The sequence below is a fragment of the Talaromyces stipitatus genome, genomic scaffold (genome assembly GCF_000003125.1).
Source record: "Talaromyces stipitatus ATCC 10500 scf_1105507295541 genomic scaffold, whole genome shotgun sequence".
In the NCBI taxonomy this organism is placed as follows: Eukaryota; Fungi; Ascomycota; class Eurotiomycetes; order Eurotiales; family Trichocomaceae; genus Talaromyces; species Talaromyces stipitatus.
Window position 1 is genome coordinate 3,411,472 of NW_002990115.1, and position 18,788 is coordinate 3,430,259.

Genomic DNA, 18,788 nt, shown 5'->3' on the forward strand with positions numbered 1-18,788 from the left:
GTTCTTCAACCACCCTTATACCATACCACGCTATTCAACTGTATTCATGCCTCTCTAAATGGTAAGTAAGTACATACACCGACTCCAAAACTCGCCTTTGAACTTCATTCAAAACCTCATAGTGAAGAACTCGTAGATCAAATCACGCTACTCATACAGCCGACCATAGTATTGTTGTTGGTTGTTATAGGATGTGTAGTCACGATATGAGGTTGAATAAGACGTGGTGGAATGTTGTGCCATAAGAGGTGGAAGGTGGAGTTGAGGATTAGCTGTAACAACATGAGCCAAAGGGGGAAGCTGAAGGTATGAATGTTGTTGTTGTTGTTGTTGTTGCTGCTGCTGGCCAGAAGGAGCAACGGCAGAAACTTGATAATGATAATCATGCCCAGCATCCCTATAGACATTGCTATTAACAGGAGTCCTGAGAATCCTTGAGGTCTTGGAGGAAGACTGGCTGATACTAACATCCGTAGCGCGGATGCTGTGGGTCTTCTTTCCACGTTTATCTTCTTCGTCCTTCTTGTCTATAACACGCTGGTATTGCGGTGTGAATACAGGCAGAATCTCAATATCTGGGAATCGCCTAACTTCTGGAGCCCTCCCATACAGCTCTTCCTCCTCTATCTCACGTGCTAACTCCTCAGGGGTTTTGTCTCTACCCTGGACATAAGACTCAATCCGATCGATCAAATCTCGTACGTCGGCAAAGCTCCTACCTTCACCTAGGTATGGATAGACAAACTCTGGTACCGGACAGGGAACATTCTTTGGCGATGCCTTTCGACGACCTGTAGGGGTGAGCCTTGTGTTTACGTTGCGTGAGCTAGACATAGAATCAGGGCTCAGTGCTCGACCAGCCGTAGCAGCAGCAGTGACGCGCGCCTTGTGCGATCGTGGAACCTTATCACCCCAGTTGCGAGCTATTCTCGAGGTATGACGATGCGAGGATGTTCCAAATGAAAATAAGTCATCGCTATTGTCTTCCTTCACGCTAGCACCACGACGAAAGCGTGCTTGACGATCCTGTTCACGCTTGCGTAGCACAACATTCCAGTAGAGGATTTCTCCCCAGTGCTCAAAATTGTTCAGTGCAAGTCGCACAAGATCGACCTGCTTTTGAGGCCACTGTTCAGAGTAGGTATACTTGCAACGCTGGTAGTGCTTGCGGCAGTACCAAATCCACAACTCATCTGGGATGTTCTGCGTAGGCTTCTTATTACGTCCAAAGATGTGTGACACGACTTTGCGAGCGTGGTTCTCTTGAGGGTCGGGGTTCACAGTGCATGTTTCCCAGATGTTGCTTTCAGGATTCGTGTATTGACACATATGGATAAGTTTGGGCTGTTGGGGCTCTGCCTTATCCTCTGTGTCGGGCTCGGTTCCCTTCTTTTGAGTCTTACCCTTCTTGTTACCACCATTTGTAGGTGATGAGCCGTACTCATCACGATCATTGCCGTTATGAGTCTCGTCTTTTTCGGTCACATCTTCATTATACACGTTCTCATTGCCACGGACTGAAGACTCTTCCACGCCAGCAGATACAGATGGATTGGAGTCATTGTGTCGACCGTAGTCTTGAGGTGAAGTGGAAGTCATTGGGGTCAACAGAGGGTGTTGCCAGTACGGACGTCCAGATGGATCTGTGTATAGATGGGCGGAAGGCTGTTGATGATAAGTCTGATAGTAGGTAGACTGTACAGAGTACGAAGGATCAGAAACCAAGTCGGCCATCGCCATAACTCTGTGATGACTATGGGGGTACTCATCGGGAGCACGAACCGTAACAGGTTTCTCGATCCTCGACTCTTCTTTATCAGCAGCACTCGTAAAATCTGACGACATTAGAGGAGTTGCGGATAGAGATGGTGAGGATGAGGAGGACGGAGTGAATGTAGGTGACAACGTCGATGTGGATGACGTTGAATCAGTATGCACATGAAAATGGGGAAAATGGGAAAAACGAGACAAAACGGCCTCGTCAATAGCAGAACTATCGTGAGTCCTAGGACGGTTTTCAACAACAGAAGGAAAGTTGGTCTTATTTAAGATGGACGGACCAAGGTCCATGGGGGGAAGGAGAGGAGGCACAGAAGTAATTATGACTCTTCTTTGTACTTTTCCCTTGTCACAAAAATGGCAATAATGCTCTGACTCAGCGGGACGAAGGGATGGGGAAAGTCGAGCGGTGGCCGGACGCCTGTGTCAGATGAAGGTCAATAGTCAAGTAAGCAGCATATGCGGTTACTGTACTACACAGTAAGAATAGCAGAGACGATGCACTTTCTCTGAGACTGTCCCAGCTTTTCAGACTTGGAAGAATGAGTGAGTAAAGAAGAAGAAGAAGAAAAGAAGAAGGAGAAGAAGGAGAAGGAGAAGAAGGTGAGATTACCAGGATATTGGAGGCTTTATACCTGCAAGAAGAACAATTGTAGGTAGAAAATTCAAGAACGAGTCCGACATCAAACACTACGCGATTCTACACCGGGCAATTTTAAACAAATACGGTAATTAGGGATCCATTGGAATATCTACGACGAATGTGTATTATATTTCTATCGTTTCCCTGGGTTTACCAGACGCCTTGAGGGGGCCAAGATACCATGGGAACAGCACGATACTCACCACTTCAAGGCGTAAAATTACCCGACCATGATATAGAAATCCTATTAAGAGATTTTTGTCTCAATTGAGACGGACTCATCCGCATTCTTCTATCGAATTTGTAGGACAAAGGAGCGGTGTCCGACAAGCATACTCCGCAAATGTTCCAGTACTGATTGGATCCACAGTGCCATTCCGGCAGTTTGTGTATCAAAGACAGTATTTTGGAGGCAGAGGCTATTGTCATATGAATTTTTGGCACCGGTACTCCTGAATCAATCTCAAAAAGGTGGACATGTTGAACAGTGACTTGATAGATTCTTACAGTTGGTTACGCGAACGGAACTGCAGTGATAAAGAAAATCTCCCTATCAGGGTAATCGTACCGAAACCAGTTTTACTTCGCCGTGAAATAGAGTACTAGAACTGGATTTTTCACGGATTAACCCCGCAATATCGAACGTCACGTCTCGTCGGTAATCCACTTTTGGTCTCATATGGGTATACCGTCTTTGTTTCTCAATCTTAGCTTGAATGACAAAAACCAACTTTAACCTGCTGGCGTTTACCCTTCCAGGTAAGGTGTCTCTATTTCGAGCTTCGTATCTGCAGCAGCGCAATTTGATGCCTCTCCTTGAAAACGATGACGATATCAGAGCCTTGAGTGTACAAGCACAGAATGTCGGAAATGTCCACCCCTGAAACAGTTGAACCATGATTAAAAGCCCAGGCTTTGTAATGACTCGTATCAACTAGTTAGTTATTGAGCGCAATTATTCTGATCTCACTGTTACCAGCTGAAGAATAGACCAGAAGTTCGGGGACCTCAATGATCCCGATGATAATTCAGATTCCTCACAGTCTGAAAAGTCGATCTCATCAATTTCGGGGACCTCGGGGAACTGTAACAGATAAATAATTATTTTAAGTTGATTAGACATGTAAATCTAACCGTGCCTCAGGTTGCATAGGGATGACAGATATCCAGGGGGGAAGAATGATTATCAGGGGATGCGTACTGAGTCATATACGTACACACGTGGTCTATGAATCAAAAACCAGTGGCAAATAAGCTTCTTGTATCAGGAACAAAGCAAATCAAAAATCCACACCTTGGCATAATAATAATGGTATTACGACGTTGGTGTATTCTTTTACGCGGCCACGTCGACTGTCTGGCAAAAAGTGCAAGCATTTGTAGGAGAGATCCAGCAAAATATCACTTAATAGGCAATATATGCTAGAAGGTGAATGCAGACTCCGGCAAGTATTAGGAATAATCCATCCAATATGCTCTTCGAGTGACCAGCCGTCGAGTTATTCATCTAGAGCAGACGTCGTAGAACAACGATGTTAGGGCAAGCTTACGCACAGACCGTGTGTAATGCTACTAACCGCTTTTTAGCTCTGTAGGGCTGCAGAATGGACCCACTTATGTACATGCATGCATTACCATGCAGCCTAGATCCTATGATAGCCGAAGTTTATATGTACGTATTCTGTACTCCGTATGCGAATAAGAATTAACTGTGATCATTACGAGTCATATTTGAATTGATTCAATGCGTTTATCATCATCTATCAGTACAGACTATGGCAAAATTGAGTACAAGCAGAATAAAACAAAACCAATCAAGTCGTGCAAAATGTAAAAGAAAATTACCTAACCCAATCCAATTTGGTAACGCCCGAAATCGGCCACAGCCAATAATGCTCTTCTCGAGGTTTAATTTCAAACACCCCTTGAATTTTTTAGTGACATAACCGACCACGATCATAATTCACCGTGATAGTTCATCGATAGCCAGGCCCCCCAGTAACTGAAACGCGAGGTGCATATCTCCTAACACTGCGACTGCTGTCATATCCTCCTGGACCAATATCAATCGATTGCATCTCCTGACTCAATGCGTCCATCCCGCCACCCATGTATCCACTAGAGACAGGAGCCGCAATAGGAACCTTAGCGGGAATAGGGGGTCCGCTATCGCCGTAGGAGTAAAGCGGCGAAGAACGTGGCTGGGGATTGGGGGAGATTGATCTCCGACGCGGTGGAGTACTATACGCTGCCGGTGATGGTGCGTGATATTGTTGTGGCTGTGCATACGTATCATGCCTGTCATAGTCCCGAGTGGACGGCCGAGGTGGGGTGTACGTAGTTGTTGTCGCCGTGCGTTGATGGCGTTCATAGGACTGCCGCGGTTGTTGTAACACGTAAGTGCTGCGAGGTCTAGCTGTGCTCCGAATAACAGCATCTGGAGTCGTTGGAGCAGAATGATGCTGTTGCTCCCGTGGCGATGAGCGTGCAGCGTGCGAGGAATGTTGTGGGTTATGTTTAAAGCGAATAATGACTTCGGGCTTTTTGTTTCTTTTCTCTGGTTCAGGAGCCCAGCTCTCCGATGGTAGATGATCTGAAGGATCAATGATTCGTCCGTCATCACCGATAATAGGACTGTCATCTGTGTCTGCCTTGGGCGGTTGACCACTTGCGACGTTCCGATCGCGCGTTGCATACAGCGATCCATTCTCTCGAGTAGCAGATGGTGACCGTCTCGGGTTGTAGGTATCAAACGAGTCCGGAGAAAAGGGCACGCTAGACACGTCGCGTTCATCCCTTGATGGTGGACGAGGGCTTACAGACTTTCTGTAGGATAATGGACGTGGGTTCGGGCTGATTGATCTAGCCCTATCCATTGTCGGTGCTGGAGAAGAACGTAATGGTTGGATGGCAGAAATTGGGGGCTGTTGGGGTACGTTTGATACACGGGTCGCAACTTCCCGTGAAGGCATATTAGTAGGAAAGTGGTCATATTGGCGTTCGGGTGCTTGTGCATGTTGATTGTTCACTGGTTCATTGGTCACGTTATAGCCAGCAGCAAGGCTCGGAGGAACCGCCGGGCTTGATGGTTCGGCGTAGAAAGATCTCGATGGGGCTTGAGAGGGCCTTGACATTGAAATCGCGAGATCTTGTTCCGCCGGTGATACAACTGTAGACCTATGTGAATCACGCACATCAGGTTGAGGAGGCGTATACTCTTGTGGAGAGTAAGGTTTGTAACCAGGAGGACCCGATGATGATGAAGGGCGAACGTTGGTGTTTACAGTCGTTCTGTGAACAGGAGGCGGGGGTGGCAGACCCTCATCGTTCTCATCTTCCACAGTTGGCTGCATAGAAGCGTATGCAAACCGATCATCTTCTGGTGCCATGAGTTGACGCAAAGGACTCTGTCGGCGAGGGTCCGACTGAATCAGTGCGTTATTATATCGATAATGGCTACCTTCTTCAGGGTACGAGGGATCACCTTGGGTGTTCTTAGCATATTCCTGAGATGGCGCCTGAGAAGGGTGTCTGTTTGGTACGTAGGGTGTAGGTTCCGCACTGTAATGGGTGTCGTCGGGATAAGAGGGACGCGGCTGGTTTGAATATAGAGAGTACGGCTCAACACCTTCATGAGAGCTTCTCGCCTGATAGACATTGGGCTCGTAGGGGTTACCATAGTTTTCTGTAATAGGAGGATGCATTTGACGTTGAGGTTCTCCATAATAGTCATCATTAGGGTCATGGTAAGGGCGAGCTTGAGCATTGTATGGGTCACCCCGCTGATCGACAGGATCGACATTATTTCCCTTAGAGATGTTACAATCATACTGATTGATCTGAGATGCTCGAGGTAACGGTATGTCGGCGTGTCTTGAGGATGGTCGAGCATCACTCTGTCGATGAGAGTTTGGAACCGGAGCATGATCTGGGCTCGGATGAAGGGGCTGGGTATTGGAGAGCACTGGTGCTGGGAAATCTTGAATAGGCGCTGCAGGAGCTATCGAGGCAACAGGGGCCGCAGGAGCCACAGGAGCCACAGGAGTCACGGGAGCCACAGGAGCCATAGTAGCCGCAGAAGCCACAGGGTTCGCAGGGGCAGCAGGAGGTGCTCGCGATGAAGAAGCCCCAGTAGGGTCATCCGGTAGGGGCCGTCGTTTGATAGGTCGTGGTTGTCGCGGTCCCGAGAGTGATGACGAACTAGTAGGCGCAGTATTGGCAGCATTGTGGCTAGACCTCGTCTGCGGCTTCTCTGCCACCACAGTCCTTCTCTCAATGACGGCTTCATCTTCCGGACGCGTATCATAGTATGTCATCTCGAGTCTAATATCACCTGCATATTTATTTTTGAACCGTAGTTCGTGCCACGAATCGCTCTGCCCTCCGCCAGGGATGATAACCGAGCTAAGATCCACCCACGTCTCTCCAATTAGGTCTGTCTTCTTGTCATCGTTAAAGACAGATACTTTTAATTGAAGGTAGTCTGGAGATTCGTGAACGGTATACCGGATTTCTTGGTCCCTGGTTTGGTGTCAGTGCTCTCTGCTTCGACTGGATTCTACACATAGTTGATATCCTTACCATCGTGGAGTTTGGCCGCCTCTCATGTCAGTGTCTGTCTTTTTTGCTTCCTTTCCCAAGCGTGCAGCAACGTATGGGTTCTGTTTGCCTATAGTCTTTCGATTTGGAAGATTCTTCGCTCGGTCAAAGATGACCACCAACGTGCCGATTTGGGGACCATCAACGGACATGTCCGCAAATATCCCAGCTGTGTGCCCATGGGCAGAGGGTAATTTGACCTGCTTTTGCGCCATTACGTCTGAGAAACGCAAGAGCCTCTAATCGAACTGTCTTTCTCTTCTCTGCTGAGAAAGTGGTTTCGTATGATGTGATTGAAATCTAGATGCTGATCTTGATGCTGCGCATTCTGTAAATCAATGGTGGTTTGAAGGATTGCCCAGTTGATCAGCAGTAATAGCTGGGCACAACAGATCAGCGATGGCAGAGATTCACAAGAGATAACAAAAATGCAGAAAGGAAAGAAAATGGTAAGCCTGGAAACAGGCGCAGCTCTCTCAGGTGGAGGCTTGTTTTGTTCTGGCCTAATGGGGAATGGCCAAAGGGCGGGGAGGCTGGGAATGCCCGCTGCGTCATGCGGTGGCAGGACACAACCCTATACCAGATCGAGTATAATGTATGGGTTCTTCCAAGCTTCATGCTCGTTTCTTACGTCCCATTGGCCAATAGCCGCCGGACCCCTGCACCGCCATGCTCTTTGATTCGCCCAGCCACATCTTACCGCACGTGATATATATGGATTATGTAATACTGTTTTCTTGGTGGTTTTGTCCCCATCAGCGAACAACTCCTCCATTTCAAGAAGGTTTATGCAGGGGTTTCCTTACGGAAAATTCTTGTCCTACAACGCACCTTTGTGAGTAAGGGGTACCTTATCCGCCAAAAACTGGCTGATACTGCAACAACCACAATGTAAGCTCATCCCGGCTTGCCTTAGTTTGCTTCACTACGGAGTACACTATCTCCATCAAAACCTCCTCCATAACTTTGCAGCCTAATCCGAAGATCTATTACTCAATCGAGTATCTAGGTAAAGCGATTGTGCATACCACCGCTACTTTCTGCAGCTTGTCTAGAAAGTCATGTATCAGTGATTCGGATTGGATGTGGCTGGAAGAGCGGTCATTTAAGCTTTGATCCTCTGAGCTAGCTACTCTGTACACGGTACGGAGTTCGAAAATGACAAGATGAAAATCCTAAATGCAGCTAAGAACAATTTGTCGCCGACCCTCTCAACTCCCGCTCCACGACGGAAAAGGATGAAAAAAGCCAACTAGAACATTCAAATGGATCCCTTCGCAACGGCGTTGATCCTCTCCTTCAACTCCGTTGGATCCAGATACACCGTGAAGAAAGTCATCTTCTCATCTTCGGGCCTTTTCCCAATGACTGCCATGCCATTGACTACAATATCCTTTCTTTCGGGATCTCCTTTCACCACATACCGGATTTCGGCTTCCTGATAGATCCGATCCGGCAGGACATCTACATGCCTAATTGTGTGGTGCATACTCTCCAGATACGGGAACTGGGTGCTGAAAAACTCAATGATATTGGATTGTCCGGTGACTGACGGATTTGCAGCAAAGGTAAATACGCAGTCATCTGCGTAGAATTTGGGGATGGCAAGGTTGGGGTCCATTGAGTCCGTGTGTTTGTGGAAATCCTCGAGCCATGCTATGGCCTCACGATGATGGTCTTGAGTTGTCATTGTAATCAGTGAATGTCTGGTACCTGATGTCAATATCGTTAGACCAAAACGTTGCTAAATTCGTAAGGGCTAATCTGACAGTACGGTCGCTTACAATTTATATATCGATTTCTTCAATTTAGGACGTCTATATGGCAGACGTTGGTGATATGGGCCTGAGTCTGAAGGATAACATGCAATGATCCATACTGCCTCATTCTTTATAGCGAAGACAATTCACAGTGCATCGCTACCCGAACGCCGAGGTCATTCAACTGGCATTCCTTGCTGAATAAGTGAACCACCTGATTACAAATGATCTAATGAAAGTGACGCTTCTTCAAAATAAATCAATATCGGTATCGCAATTCTTTACAACAACATGCCTTGGTTGGAAGCTATCTGTTGGGCCAGAAATTTCTTCGCTGTTTAACGACCTAAGTTATTAATAATCGTCGCGCATAATGAGGCCGAGATCATCTAACTCAACTTAGCTGACTACTAGCATCAGTTTGTCTAAGCTTCCATGGCCCAATAATTCGTTCAGTAGTCACATCCTTCCTAGAATAGACTCATCGGTTCTATCTAAGAAGATAAAGAACAATTCTACCGTTTCAGGTCATCGTTCTAGCAATTCCATCTCAAATGTACGGATTACGCGGCATACCGCTCTAAGGTATGAAAAAGAGTTTTGGTTGGTCAAAATCACGATAGGCACTAAATATCCACTTCTGTCGTTACGTACCGTGTATTACGGTACACTGTAATTTATTTTCTCATTTTCTTGGAGACTCCGGAAAAATTCAGAAATCAATCGATGCGTCTCAACATAGGTATCACCACTCTATACATCAGATCTTTCCGGCAATAACCTTAACGGTTCTATACTCATATTATCACACAACGACCATTTGAGAACCAGTTGCCCGCTTACTGGCCGCAATGGCTGCGCCAGTCCTCGCTCTCCCTCAAGTCAAGCTCCCGCAGCTGCCATCGACAAAATTAACGACCGAACAACTATACTGGAGATCGTTCAAAAACCCCCTTCTAGTCTCCTCGCCATCTAACAACCCGATCAATCTCATTACACAACCCTCCGCCCCATCCTCGCTATCTGCATATCCTTCTGCCGCCCAACCCCCGGATGTCTTCACTGTCACAACCGGTGCGCGAGTTCAAATCTACTCTGTTCGGACTCGGAAGCTCCTAAAAACGATTACCCGATTTGATGACACAGCACGGGGTACCGATATTCGACCTGATGGACGTATCATTACAGTTGGCGATGACACCGGTACTATACAAGTCTTTGACGTGAATTCTCGTGCTATCTTGAAAACATGGAAAGATCACAAACAGCCCGTGTGGGTTACAAAATTTTCTCCTAGCGACCCGACCACACTTCTCAGCACAAGTGACGACCGTACAGTTCGACTATGGAGTTTACCAAGTGAAAATAGTGAGCGAACATTTACGGGACATACAGATTATGTCCGAAGCGGTGCCTTCCTTCCGGGCTCCATGGCTTCTGCCAGCATGGTTGTATCGGGAAGTTATGATAAAACAGTGAGACTATGGGATCCACGTGTCGACGGTCGCGCTGTGATGACTTTCCAGATGAGTGCTGCAATTGAGAGCGTTCTACCAATGCCTTCCGGTACGACAGTGCTGGCTTCTGCAGATAACCAGATTGCAGTCTTGGATGTGGTGGGTGGCAAGCCTTTACATATGATTAAGAGTCACCAGAAGACAGTTACATCACTTTCCCTGGCATCGAAGGGTGATCGTGTGGTCAGTGGAGCTTTAGATGGTCACTTGAAGGTGTTCGATACGACGGGATGGTCAGTCGTGGCTGGATCGAAGTATCCATCACCTATTCTTTCATTGCGTGTTCTCACATCCGGCCCTGAAAGGGAAGATAAGCATATCGCTGTTGGTATGCAATCCGGCCTTCTCTCAATCAAGACCCGGCTCTCGGGTGAGCAAAAGATTCGAGAGCGAGAACGTCAGAAAGAAATGCAAGCTTTGTTGGAAGGTCGAATTGAAGAATACGATAAAAAGGAGGCAAGGAAAGCTCGTGGACGAGGCTTCGACAAGCGCACACGCGGTCAAGACTTCCTCGGCGAGGGAGTTGATATCATCATCCAAGGACAAGATACCAAGAAGAGAAAGAAGGAATCCGACTGGGAGTCCGCTCTTCGTCATGCTCATTACTCTGAAGCTCTAGATCGAGTATTAGCCGCTACCGACAAGACCGCACAACTAACACTCATAACAGCGCTGCGACATCGTTCGGCTTTAAGAACTGCATTGATGAATCGTGATGAGGTGACTCTCCAACCCATCTTAAAATGGGTTTATAAGTATATCATGGAACCACGACTTGTCAATATCTGCGCTGAAGTTGGGATGAACATACTCGATATCTACTCCGGTAATCTCGGTCAATCAGCAGATGTGGATGCGCAAGTTATTAAACTTCACAAGCGAGTGCGAGAAGAGGTTGACCGAGCGCAACAGGCATGGCAAACGAAAGGCATGTTAGATATGCTCAAAGTTGCTTGATGATATTGTTCTGAGAAGAAAAACTACAAAAGAAAAGTTTGGATACCCTCATGGAATGGAGTTAGATTGGCATGACTGCATGCGGGTGTTATATGTATAGAAATTTGATGATCGTTGAATAAGTAAATTCAATTTCTTTCAATACAACTTGACACTGAGCGCCGTAAGATCAAACCTTCGTGTATTTATCTGCGTTTGACATATATCAAATGTACCCGGAGTTCGCCAGTCAGGTCTATATGTGTTCTGAGATTACCTGTATTTTAAAATAATACTAAGATATCTATCAAAGATTACGTCAAACATGCGTATCGGTTACATGATAGCCGAAACCTGCTTGAGATCACTGGCAAGTAGCTTGCCCCAGATCCCTTTTTCTCGTGTCTTTCTTTTTAACTTCCCTTTTACAATATTTCTATCTTCTGATAAGACTCGTGGTGACAAATGTCGTTTGTGTCACTGGTGTGAATTTTTTCAACGTCACACATGCTCTCGAGCATACATGCATGTGCTTCGGGAGGATTAGTCAAGACATCAAATGACGAATCAAAAACTGCTTTCAGATGACTTGATTTTGGAGATAAACTAATATCATATTCAGTCATTGTCCAAGGCAGCAACCATGAGTCCAAAGTCTCAAGTACAGCGGACTGTGAGAACTCGCGCAAAAAGGGCCTGTATCACTTGCAACGCTCGCCGAGTGAAATGTAATGTTGTCGAGAAACAGCCCTGCGATAATTGCAGAGCCTCGGGTGCGCATTGTGAGATTGGAGTTTCGAGGAGAGGAAAGTATGCTCGACCAAGTCAATCATGGATGCGAACTTCAAGTGGCATGAACTGACCTCGTTTGCAGATATCCCCGATATATTGTCAGCCCTCATCCCAGTACTCTGCATACAAGCCCACAAGCTGGAGAAGGAGTCAAGAACATAGTAAACCGACCAAGAATTCAGGGAGATATACTCTCTCCCGACAATAGCGTGCACCTCAACAGTATGACGTTTGAGCCGTCGCATCCCCGGATTAAGAGCGAACTCGATCAAACTATCTTCTTCGGCGAATCTAGTCCCCTGACTTGTGTCGTCGAAGAAGGTAACAACCCACTCGAAGGTGGTGACTCAGCAACCCCGTCAAATAAAATAAGATGGCAATATCCCATTCCCGAGGTCGTGTGCCGAAGATCAGTCAGTTTTTCACTCTTTGCTAGTCGAAAAGCACGCAAAATTGAGCAGTTGACTCGTGAAGGCATATTCGACTTCCCGGAGCCAGCTGTTTGTGAGATGCTCCTTAAGGCTTACTTCGAATGGTTTCATCCTTGCTTCCCGATTGTCGACAGAGTGGAGATTAGCAAGTCGTGTAACGATAACACCATCTCCCCGTTGTTGCTGCAATCAATGCTGTTCATTGGTGCTAGCCTCTGTAGCGATGAAGTACTTCGAGCATCTGGATTTAGTGATCGTTATGAGACCAAGTTCCATTTTTATGATAGGGGGAAGGAGATATTTGATGCTGATTGCGAGACGGATTCGCTTTCAAAGCTGCAGGCGTTGTTTCTGTTGAGCTTCTGGCGTAGTACCCCTGGCCACGAGAAAGATACCCGGTATTGGTTGGGCGCTGCTATCAGTCTTGCTCAGACGGGAGGTCTGCATATGCTGTAAGTCTGAAGGCTAGTCGTTATCTCAATTTATCTGACTTAGCTTCACAGATCCAAATTATCTCTTTTGAAACCCAAGGAGAAGAGAGTCAGAAAACGCATATTCTGGTCCCTATATGTACGTTACGTAACACGAGTAACTTGTTATTTGGCTATTGACCCGTTTTCAAAGATACGTGATCAACAAGTCGCCGCTGCTTACGGGCTGCCACCTCGGATTCGAGATGAAGATTGCGATATCTCGATGCTGGATGAGGAGGATTTCGATGAGTCGGGTTTCGTGGGAAATACGGCTGTATTCGGTATACAACGACCGGAACATATTTCATACATGATACAGATGGCAAGGGCATCTAGGCTGCGTATATCTATCCGCTATTTCTGAACTGTGGTTACATTCTCATGACTGAGTGCTTGTAGTTCGTGAAGTGGTCTGGGCGGCATATCTCCCGGGCAGACTTCGATACGACCCTAGTGACCGCGAGAAATTGAAAGGTCGGTTGCTGCAATTCGAATCCGAACTACCACCAGAACTTAAGCTTTCTCAAGCACTGGAGCATGGTACGATGTACTTTGCGGGAATTGTCAACATTACTTACCAGTGAGTTACTGCATGCGGCTCCGATATGCTGGTACGAAACTGACCAAGAATTATCATAGTTATCTTTATATACTTCTATACCGGCCGTCATACCTCGATCCATCTGATGAAAAGAATCAAAAGGAAGGAATGTTGGCTCTTCAAGCAGCCTGTCGATGTACGCGAATCCTTGAGGACATGCTATCTCACAACTTGATTGAGCATGGTATCATCCACTTGTAAGTCTATATTCCATGGCCAAAGCTTCAGAAATTAGCTGGATTCTAACTTTCCTTTTTACATTACAGAATTACAAACATATTTGCTACTCTTTGTATTCACACTGTGCACTTCTCGCGCTCAGAAAACACAGAACGGAAACTCGCCGAACATCGAGCGAAGCTTTGCTTACTCGGGTTGAAGGAGCTACAGAAATCCTGGGATTTGAATTATTGGGTCTTGGAAATATTCTTTCACTGTCTAGATGAGAGTACGGCGGAGTATCTGAAGATATCAGAAGAGAAGAACAACAACAATAAGGCCGGCGTGGCCAGCACGAGCATGAATGGTGGCAGTGGGAACGTTGATGCAATAACAGCGGGCAACATAAGCCCATCCAGGGAGGTTCCACACAATATGCAGTTATTTCCAAGCTCCACGAAATCCATTTTTTCGAGCGTCATCTCTGTGGAAGAATTCCCACAAAATCAACTACCTTCACTATCATCAGCGCAACAGCAGGAAGCGCAACAACAAGAGGAAACCCTCAACGAAGAACAGCCACAAAACCTGACTGAGATGACGCCATTATCTCTTCCCAGCAACGAAGTTGATATTGACTTATCAGAGCCGTATCTATTCGACGAAGAATTTGCGCGGAACTTTGGCTCTTGTACGCCACGTCTGGATGCACTGAACTCGACGAATTTGGACTTCCTATATCGTTATCTATAAAGTTCAAGACGCGATTAAGCCATTGGGTTCTGTAGCTTACCAGCCTCTATCATAATTTAGTTCCAGCATATAACATGGTTCAGCTTTCTATGGATATGGTTAATGACGGCAAAGGCAAAGATTCGATAGTGGCGTGAAATCATCGGCCAGTAAATAGATACGTTCCTATCTCTATACTTGAACCAACACACTCATTCCATGGAATACTTCTTATGGATTGAGAATTTGCCTCTCAAATTCTTTGATATATTTGAATTATGGAGCAAGCACTTGTACCTATGACATTGCAACCCTCCTTCGACAGGCGCGGAATACACCTCCGCTCAACTTACTAAGGCCTACCATAATCAGGAGCTTCAACATCCAAATCAAGAGGGTCAAAGGTTAGGTTCTTCCCGAGTCATGTATCCACTTTCAACCTAGACTTCAACAAACCATGTCGATTCAAATTCGAAGTATTTTTCACTTCCTGGGATCGATGATCTAAGGGGCGAGGTGTAGTTTCCTTGTCAGGAGATATTCGGGATACTTGATGTCATTTTAAACTTATTTTGACTACGTCCCTTAGATTTAGGTTAAGGTTGAGCTTTTTTACATGCATGGTTCCGGAATTCGTTGCCACAACCCGAATGCCATGTATGTATCTAGATATCTGAAGTAGGCTTATAAAGGAAGGCTGCCTCTCCATACTCAAGGTGTCAGCATTGTAATTTTGTTTTAATGTTCAGTCATCTTTTCAATCCAGTTTCTTGCATACCGTATTGGGTTTTATGAAGCATCAAGTCTTAATCGTCTTTTGAAACTCGTTTTTCTTCGGATCTCACATAAGTTACTCTTTCGTCACCATCGACACAAAAGTTCTATTACAAAAGAGTCAGGCGAACATGTCCGACGACAACACAACCACCTCATACTACTACAGCTCAGCCAAAACGACCACAACCGGCAAAGAAACTACCGGCCATCGTTACACAACCGCCTCCCACACTGACCCATCTGGGAACACCGTTGTACGCACTGCGCACCAAGATCTCGGTGAACCCGCCACCTATGAGGAACGCTGCTTCGATCGAACGGGCCAGGAACTCGTATCTTCGAAATCCGGCACAGGAGCCGGCATAGATTCCAGTGGAGGCGGTGGCTCCCGACGAATTATTCAAGATATGACAGACCAGGATTTTAACTACGATTTAACATCGACCGGTGCAGGTTCGGTAGATACGAGCAATAATCAGAATCTGTACTCGTTACAGGATACTTCCCTGTCAAATTTCAGGCCGCAGGATTCAAACGTTGCGGCTACAAATTCACCGGCTGATGATGTTGTGGGAAGTCAAGAGGCGCATCATAGATCCGACTTTGATGAAGGAGCTGTTGATCCAGTGACGGGGAAGACGTATCATCCGGAGGAATAGTTTGATTTCATGTATGCATTTGCTGTTATGCATTTTGTTTGATTAGTCAGTGTCTTTTCTCTTCGCGTTCTGTCTTGTTTCGTGTTCGAGCGTCCCTAGTTTCTCGATTGTTGTCCCACTTGAGTCACTCTTTTATGCGTTCGTTTGTGTACCTCACGTCCATGCTAGTTCTGTCTGTGGATCGCCTCTATGACGCACTTCTTTGGACCTGGCATTCGATGTTTGCGAGCTATGTGGATACAGACCAGGTTAACGAGCATTGCAGTGACGTCTGCATTCATTCGAGCTATGTGATAATTGCAGCGGATCAAATCTTATACTATCACTAAGAAACTGAACGTGGACGATGCCTTTATACGTAGTATGTTTGTCAAGCATATTAATTTTTACAAAGCATCATTCAACCGTGAAAAGCCTTCCTTCGGCGGCTGTAACCAGTTTCGCTCGTCGTAAATCCATCCCTCAGCCCCTTCAATGACATGAAAGGTATAGGCATATCGACTCCTATCACTCGTATTCTTCTCACTCTTGTGCAACACATTACCATGAATAAGCACCAAATCTCCAGCTTTGACATCCAGAATTTCAAAGTCCTTATCTTCTTCCTGTCCCGATGCCTCCTCTTCCTTGCCTAGTGGTAGACTTGGTCCATCATTGGTCACAAATGTTGTACCGCCTTCTGGAGCGCGAACAAATCGCCGACGGATATGACCACCTTTATTCCCCTTATGTGAGCCTTTCCACATACCCAAGGATGCATTTCCGGGTGTCGCGTCTTGAAGCGCAACCCAATACCCAACTGCAGACGGAGGTGAGGTATATAAGAATTCAGAGTCCCGATGTGCCGGTACCGGCCCACCGATGCTGGGCTGCTTGCAGATCACCATGCTCTGCAGGCATCTCGGATCCTTGAAACCCAGTGACTGTGCGATAGCCGCATTTCGTTTGGAGATTGTAATCTTCTGAAATGGTGGCGATTTGCTATGTAAAGCATGACCAATCTTGTTGATTGCAAGATGCTTCGGTTTCAATAACTTGGGCGTCTTATCTTGTGCGGTGTCATCAGGTGGCGCAACTGCGTCAGGCTCGAAAAAGAAATGGATCTTGTCGCCGGAGGAGAGAAAGTAATTGTCTCCAACGTGTTTGGCCTTTTCATCGCCTTCGGCTTCCCCATCGTCACCGGTTGTGAAGCGAGTCATTGGGTGAGTCGAGAGTTCAAAGTTCTCCAGTAGATCATTGGTGGTTGTGAGGAGCGACTGAATCTCTTCTGGAGATAGGTACTGTGGGATGACTAGAAAGCCATTCTCATTGAAGAATTCGAGCTGTTCAGGAGTAAGCCCCTGCTCATTGACGATAGTCCCTGGCATGTCAACAGGGTTTCCTAAGCTGCCTTCCTTGCAAAGTTCCTATCAGTGTCAAGATTGGAGAAAGAGAATTGCTCGTATGACTGTGCGGGGTCAAATCGTAAATGCCCGACGCTTATCGGTAAGCTTATCTTATCGACGTCTCTCCAAGCCTTAATGCTACCTGTCGCGTCGCCTCCCACCCTCCAGGTGGTGGTCGGCCCGGGCTCAAGGGCCAAGTTGAATTTTGTATGCGATCGCTAACAAATCTCAATATCTAATTTTTATGAATAACAACGCAACGTTAATATATATTATCTTATCAATAAGATATTTAAAATCTTTATTAGAAACTATATATAATACTATAAAATAAAATTCGTCCTGGTGCAAGCGGGGCCGTTTTCCGCTTCCCGTTTAGTGTCGTCCGTTCTAGGTTTGGTGCAGTCTGTTGCGGTTTAGCGGCCGCCCGAACGCCAGCATCTATAAATACGAGCATTCCCTCGCTGTTTTTACTCGACTCTTTCATCTCCTCTTTTTCTCTTGCTCGCGGTGCAATCCTTCTGTCTCATCTGCAATTTTCGGCTGCGCCGCGCCATCCGCCACCGCACAACCCTGGTCTGCAATATGACAACTGATTGGCAGCTCCGCTCTCATCAACCCGCTTTTTCATGCAATGCCTTTGTTTTATGATTTTTCAGCTGGACTAGATACCTGGAATCCATGCCTTCTCGTAGGTCTCGTCTGATCTCAGCCGTGTTTCTCGCAGAGCGCTCACTGTTACAGTCAGCTCATAGAATGATGATAACGCTCAGTATCGAACTGTGCTTTTCTTCGCGACTCAACCGTGTTTTTACCTTGTTTCTTCTTTCTATGCCAACACCTCGTTGATCGTGCAGTTGTTGATAATCCGGTCTTGGCCGGATTCTGCCTTGTCTCATGACCACCGTCTAGACTCCCCACTTTCAGCCAGCCCGGCTAGATACTCCAAGTGGAGGATGTCACCTTCTCTGTTGATCGGTCTCAGCGATTACGACGTGGTGCTGACGTGGAAGAAACCTACTTGTTGATTGAATTGTGGGCTAAGTGCTCCATTGGGCCGGTCTGGCTTGTACCAAAATTGAGACCTGCGTGTTCGAAGTATCGCCAGTCATACATGCCTAATTAGACAGGGAAAATGTGTTGGTGCAGCGAGCAGGAGGCTGAGCTGGTGATGGGGGCGAACGGGATTGCATAATCCTGGTAATACTTGGTTCGGGCGTGAAGCTATTTTGCATAGCCCCTTGATATTTGAGCGCGTACATGGAGACGATCACGAAGATGACTACATTGCATAACAAATGAGCTGTTCTAGAGGCCAATGACGATGCGCCGGTCTCTTCTGGGGGTTCTTTATCAACGCAGGAGCAGAAACATCATCATTCCTGTTCCTCCGCTCGCCCAATGGCAAAAATAACGCATTGCTGGGAATTGGAAACTAAGTTGACAGTGCTCCGACCATAGTTTCACTCAATCTCGGCTCTTTGCAGTTGGGGAAAGGACGGTGAGCTCATGACTGCGGTATCAGAAATTCAGAGGAATCCGATT

The 18,788-nt window shown here is 46.5% G+C and overlaps 7 protein-coding genes across 7 annotated transcripts, besides 3 other annotated features; 3 read left to right on the forward strand and 4 right to left on the reverse strand.

Annotated features, from left to right (window-relative positions):
* Positions 1-147: 147 nt before the first annotated feature.
* TSTA_036110 (putative pathogenicity factor) lies at positions 148-1,845 on the reverse strand (the record flags this gene model as incomplete). Its single annotated transcript, XM_002480774.1, has 2 exons — positions 148-1,665; positions 1,702-1,845. 2 exons carry the CDS (start codon positions 1,843-1,845, stop codon positions 148-150), a joined length of 1,662 nt encoding a protein of 553 aa, XP_002480819.1.
* Positions 314-345: a microsatellite.
* A 487-nt stretch (positions 1,846-2,332) lies between the features above and the next one.
* Positions 2,333-2,382: a microsatellite.
* A 1,947-nt stretch (positions 2,383-4,329) lies between these two features.
* On the reverse strand, positions 4,330-7,236 carry TSTA_036120 (conserved serine proline-rich protein; the record flags this gene model as incomplete). Its single annotated transcript, XM_002480775.1, has 2 exons — positions 4,330-6,943; positions 7,004-7,236. 2 exons carry the CDS (start codon positions 7,234-7,236, stop codon positions 4,399-4,401), a joined length of 2,778 nt encoding a protein of 925 aa, XP_002480820.1. The 3' UTR covers positions 4,330-4,398.
* Positions 7,237-8,282: 1,046 nt separating this feature from the next.
* Positions 8,283-8,711, reverse strand: TSTA_036130 (uncharacterized protein; the record flags this gene model as incomplete). The annotated part of the gene is made up of 2 exons (XM_002480776.1): positions 8,283-8,485; positions 8,513-8,711. The coding sequence occupies 2 exons, from the start codon at positions 8,709-8,711 to the stop codon at positions 8,283-8,285; spliced, it is 402 nt and encodes a 133-aa protein (XP_002480821.1).
* A 796-nt stretch (positions 8,712-9,507) lies between these two features.
* TSTA_036140 (small nucleolar ribonucleoprotein complex subunit Utp15, putative) lies at positions 9,508-11,386 on the forward strand (the record flags this gene model as incomplete). Its single annotated transcript, XM_002480777.1, has 2 exons — positions 9,508-9,523; positions 9,613-11,386. The coding sequence occupies 2 exons, from the start codon at positions 9,508-9,510 to the stop codon at positions 11,253-11,255; spliced, it is 1,659 nt and encodes a 552-aa protein (XP_002480822.1). The 3' UTR covers positions 11,256-11,386.
* A 491-nt stretch (positions 11,387-11,877) lies between these two features.
* TSTA_036150 (cutinase transcription factor 1 alpha, putative) lies at positions 11,878-14,513 on the forward strand (the record flags this gene model as incomplete). The annotated part of the gene is made up of 7 exons (XM_002480778.1): positions 11,878-12,044; positions 12,109-12,909; positions 12,961-13,027; positions 13,082-13,271; positions 13,330-13,510; positions 13,570-13,728; positions 13,798-14,513. 7 exons carry the CDS (start codon positions 11,878-11,880, stop codon positions 14,441-14,443), a joined length of 2,211 nt encoding a protein of 736 aa, XP_002480823.1. The 3' UTR covers positions 14,444-14,513.
* An 814-nt stretch (positions 14,514-15,327) lies between these two features.
* Positions 15,328-15,761, forward strand: TSTA_036160 (uncharacterized protein; the record flags this gene model as incomplete). The annotated part of the gene is made up of 2 exons (XM_002480779.1): positions 15,328-15,652; positions 15,697-15,761. The coding sequence occupies 2 exons, from the start codon at positions 15,328-15,330 to the stop codon at positions 15,759-15,761; spliced, it is 390 nt and encodes a 129-aa protein (XP_002480824.1).
* A 483-nt stretch (positions 15,762-16,244) lies between these two features.
* On the reverse strand, positions 16,245-17,730 carry TSTA_036170 (phytanoyl-CoA dioxygenase family protein; the record flags this gene model as incomplete). Its single annotated transcript, XM_002480780.1, has 2 exons — positions 16,245-17,239; positions 17,568-17,730. The coding sequence occupies 2 exons, from the start codon at positions 17,728-17,730 to the stop codon at positions 16,245-16,247; spliced, it is 1,158 nt and encodes a 385-aa protein (XP_002480825.1).
* Positions 17,506-17,581: a sequence feature (AT_rich).
* Positions 17,731-18,788: the final 1,058 nt, after the last annotated feature.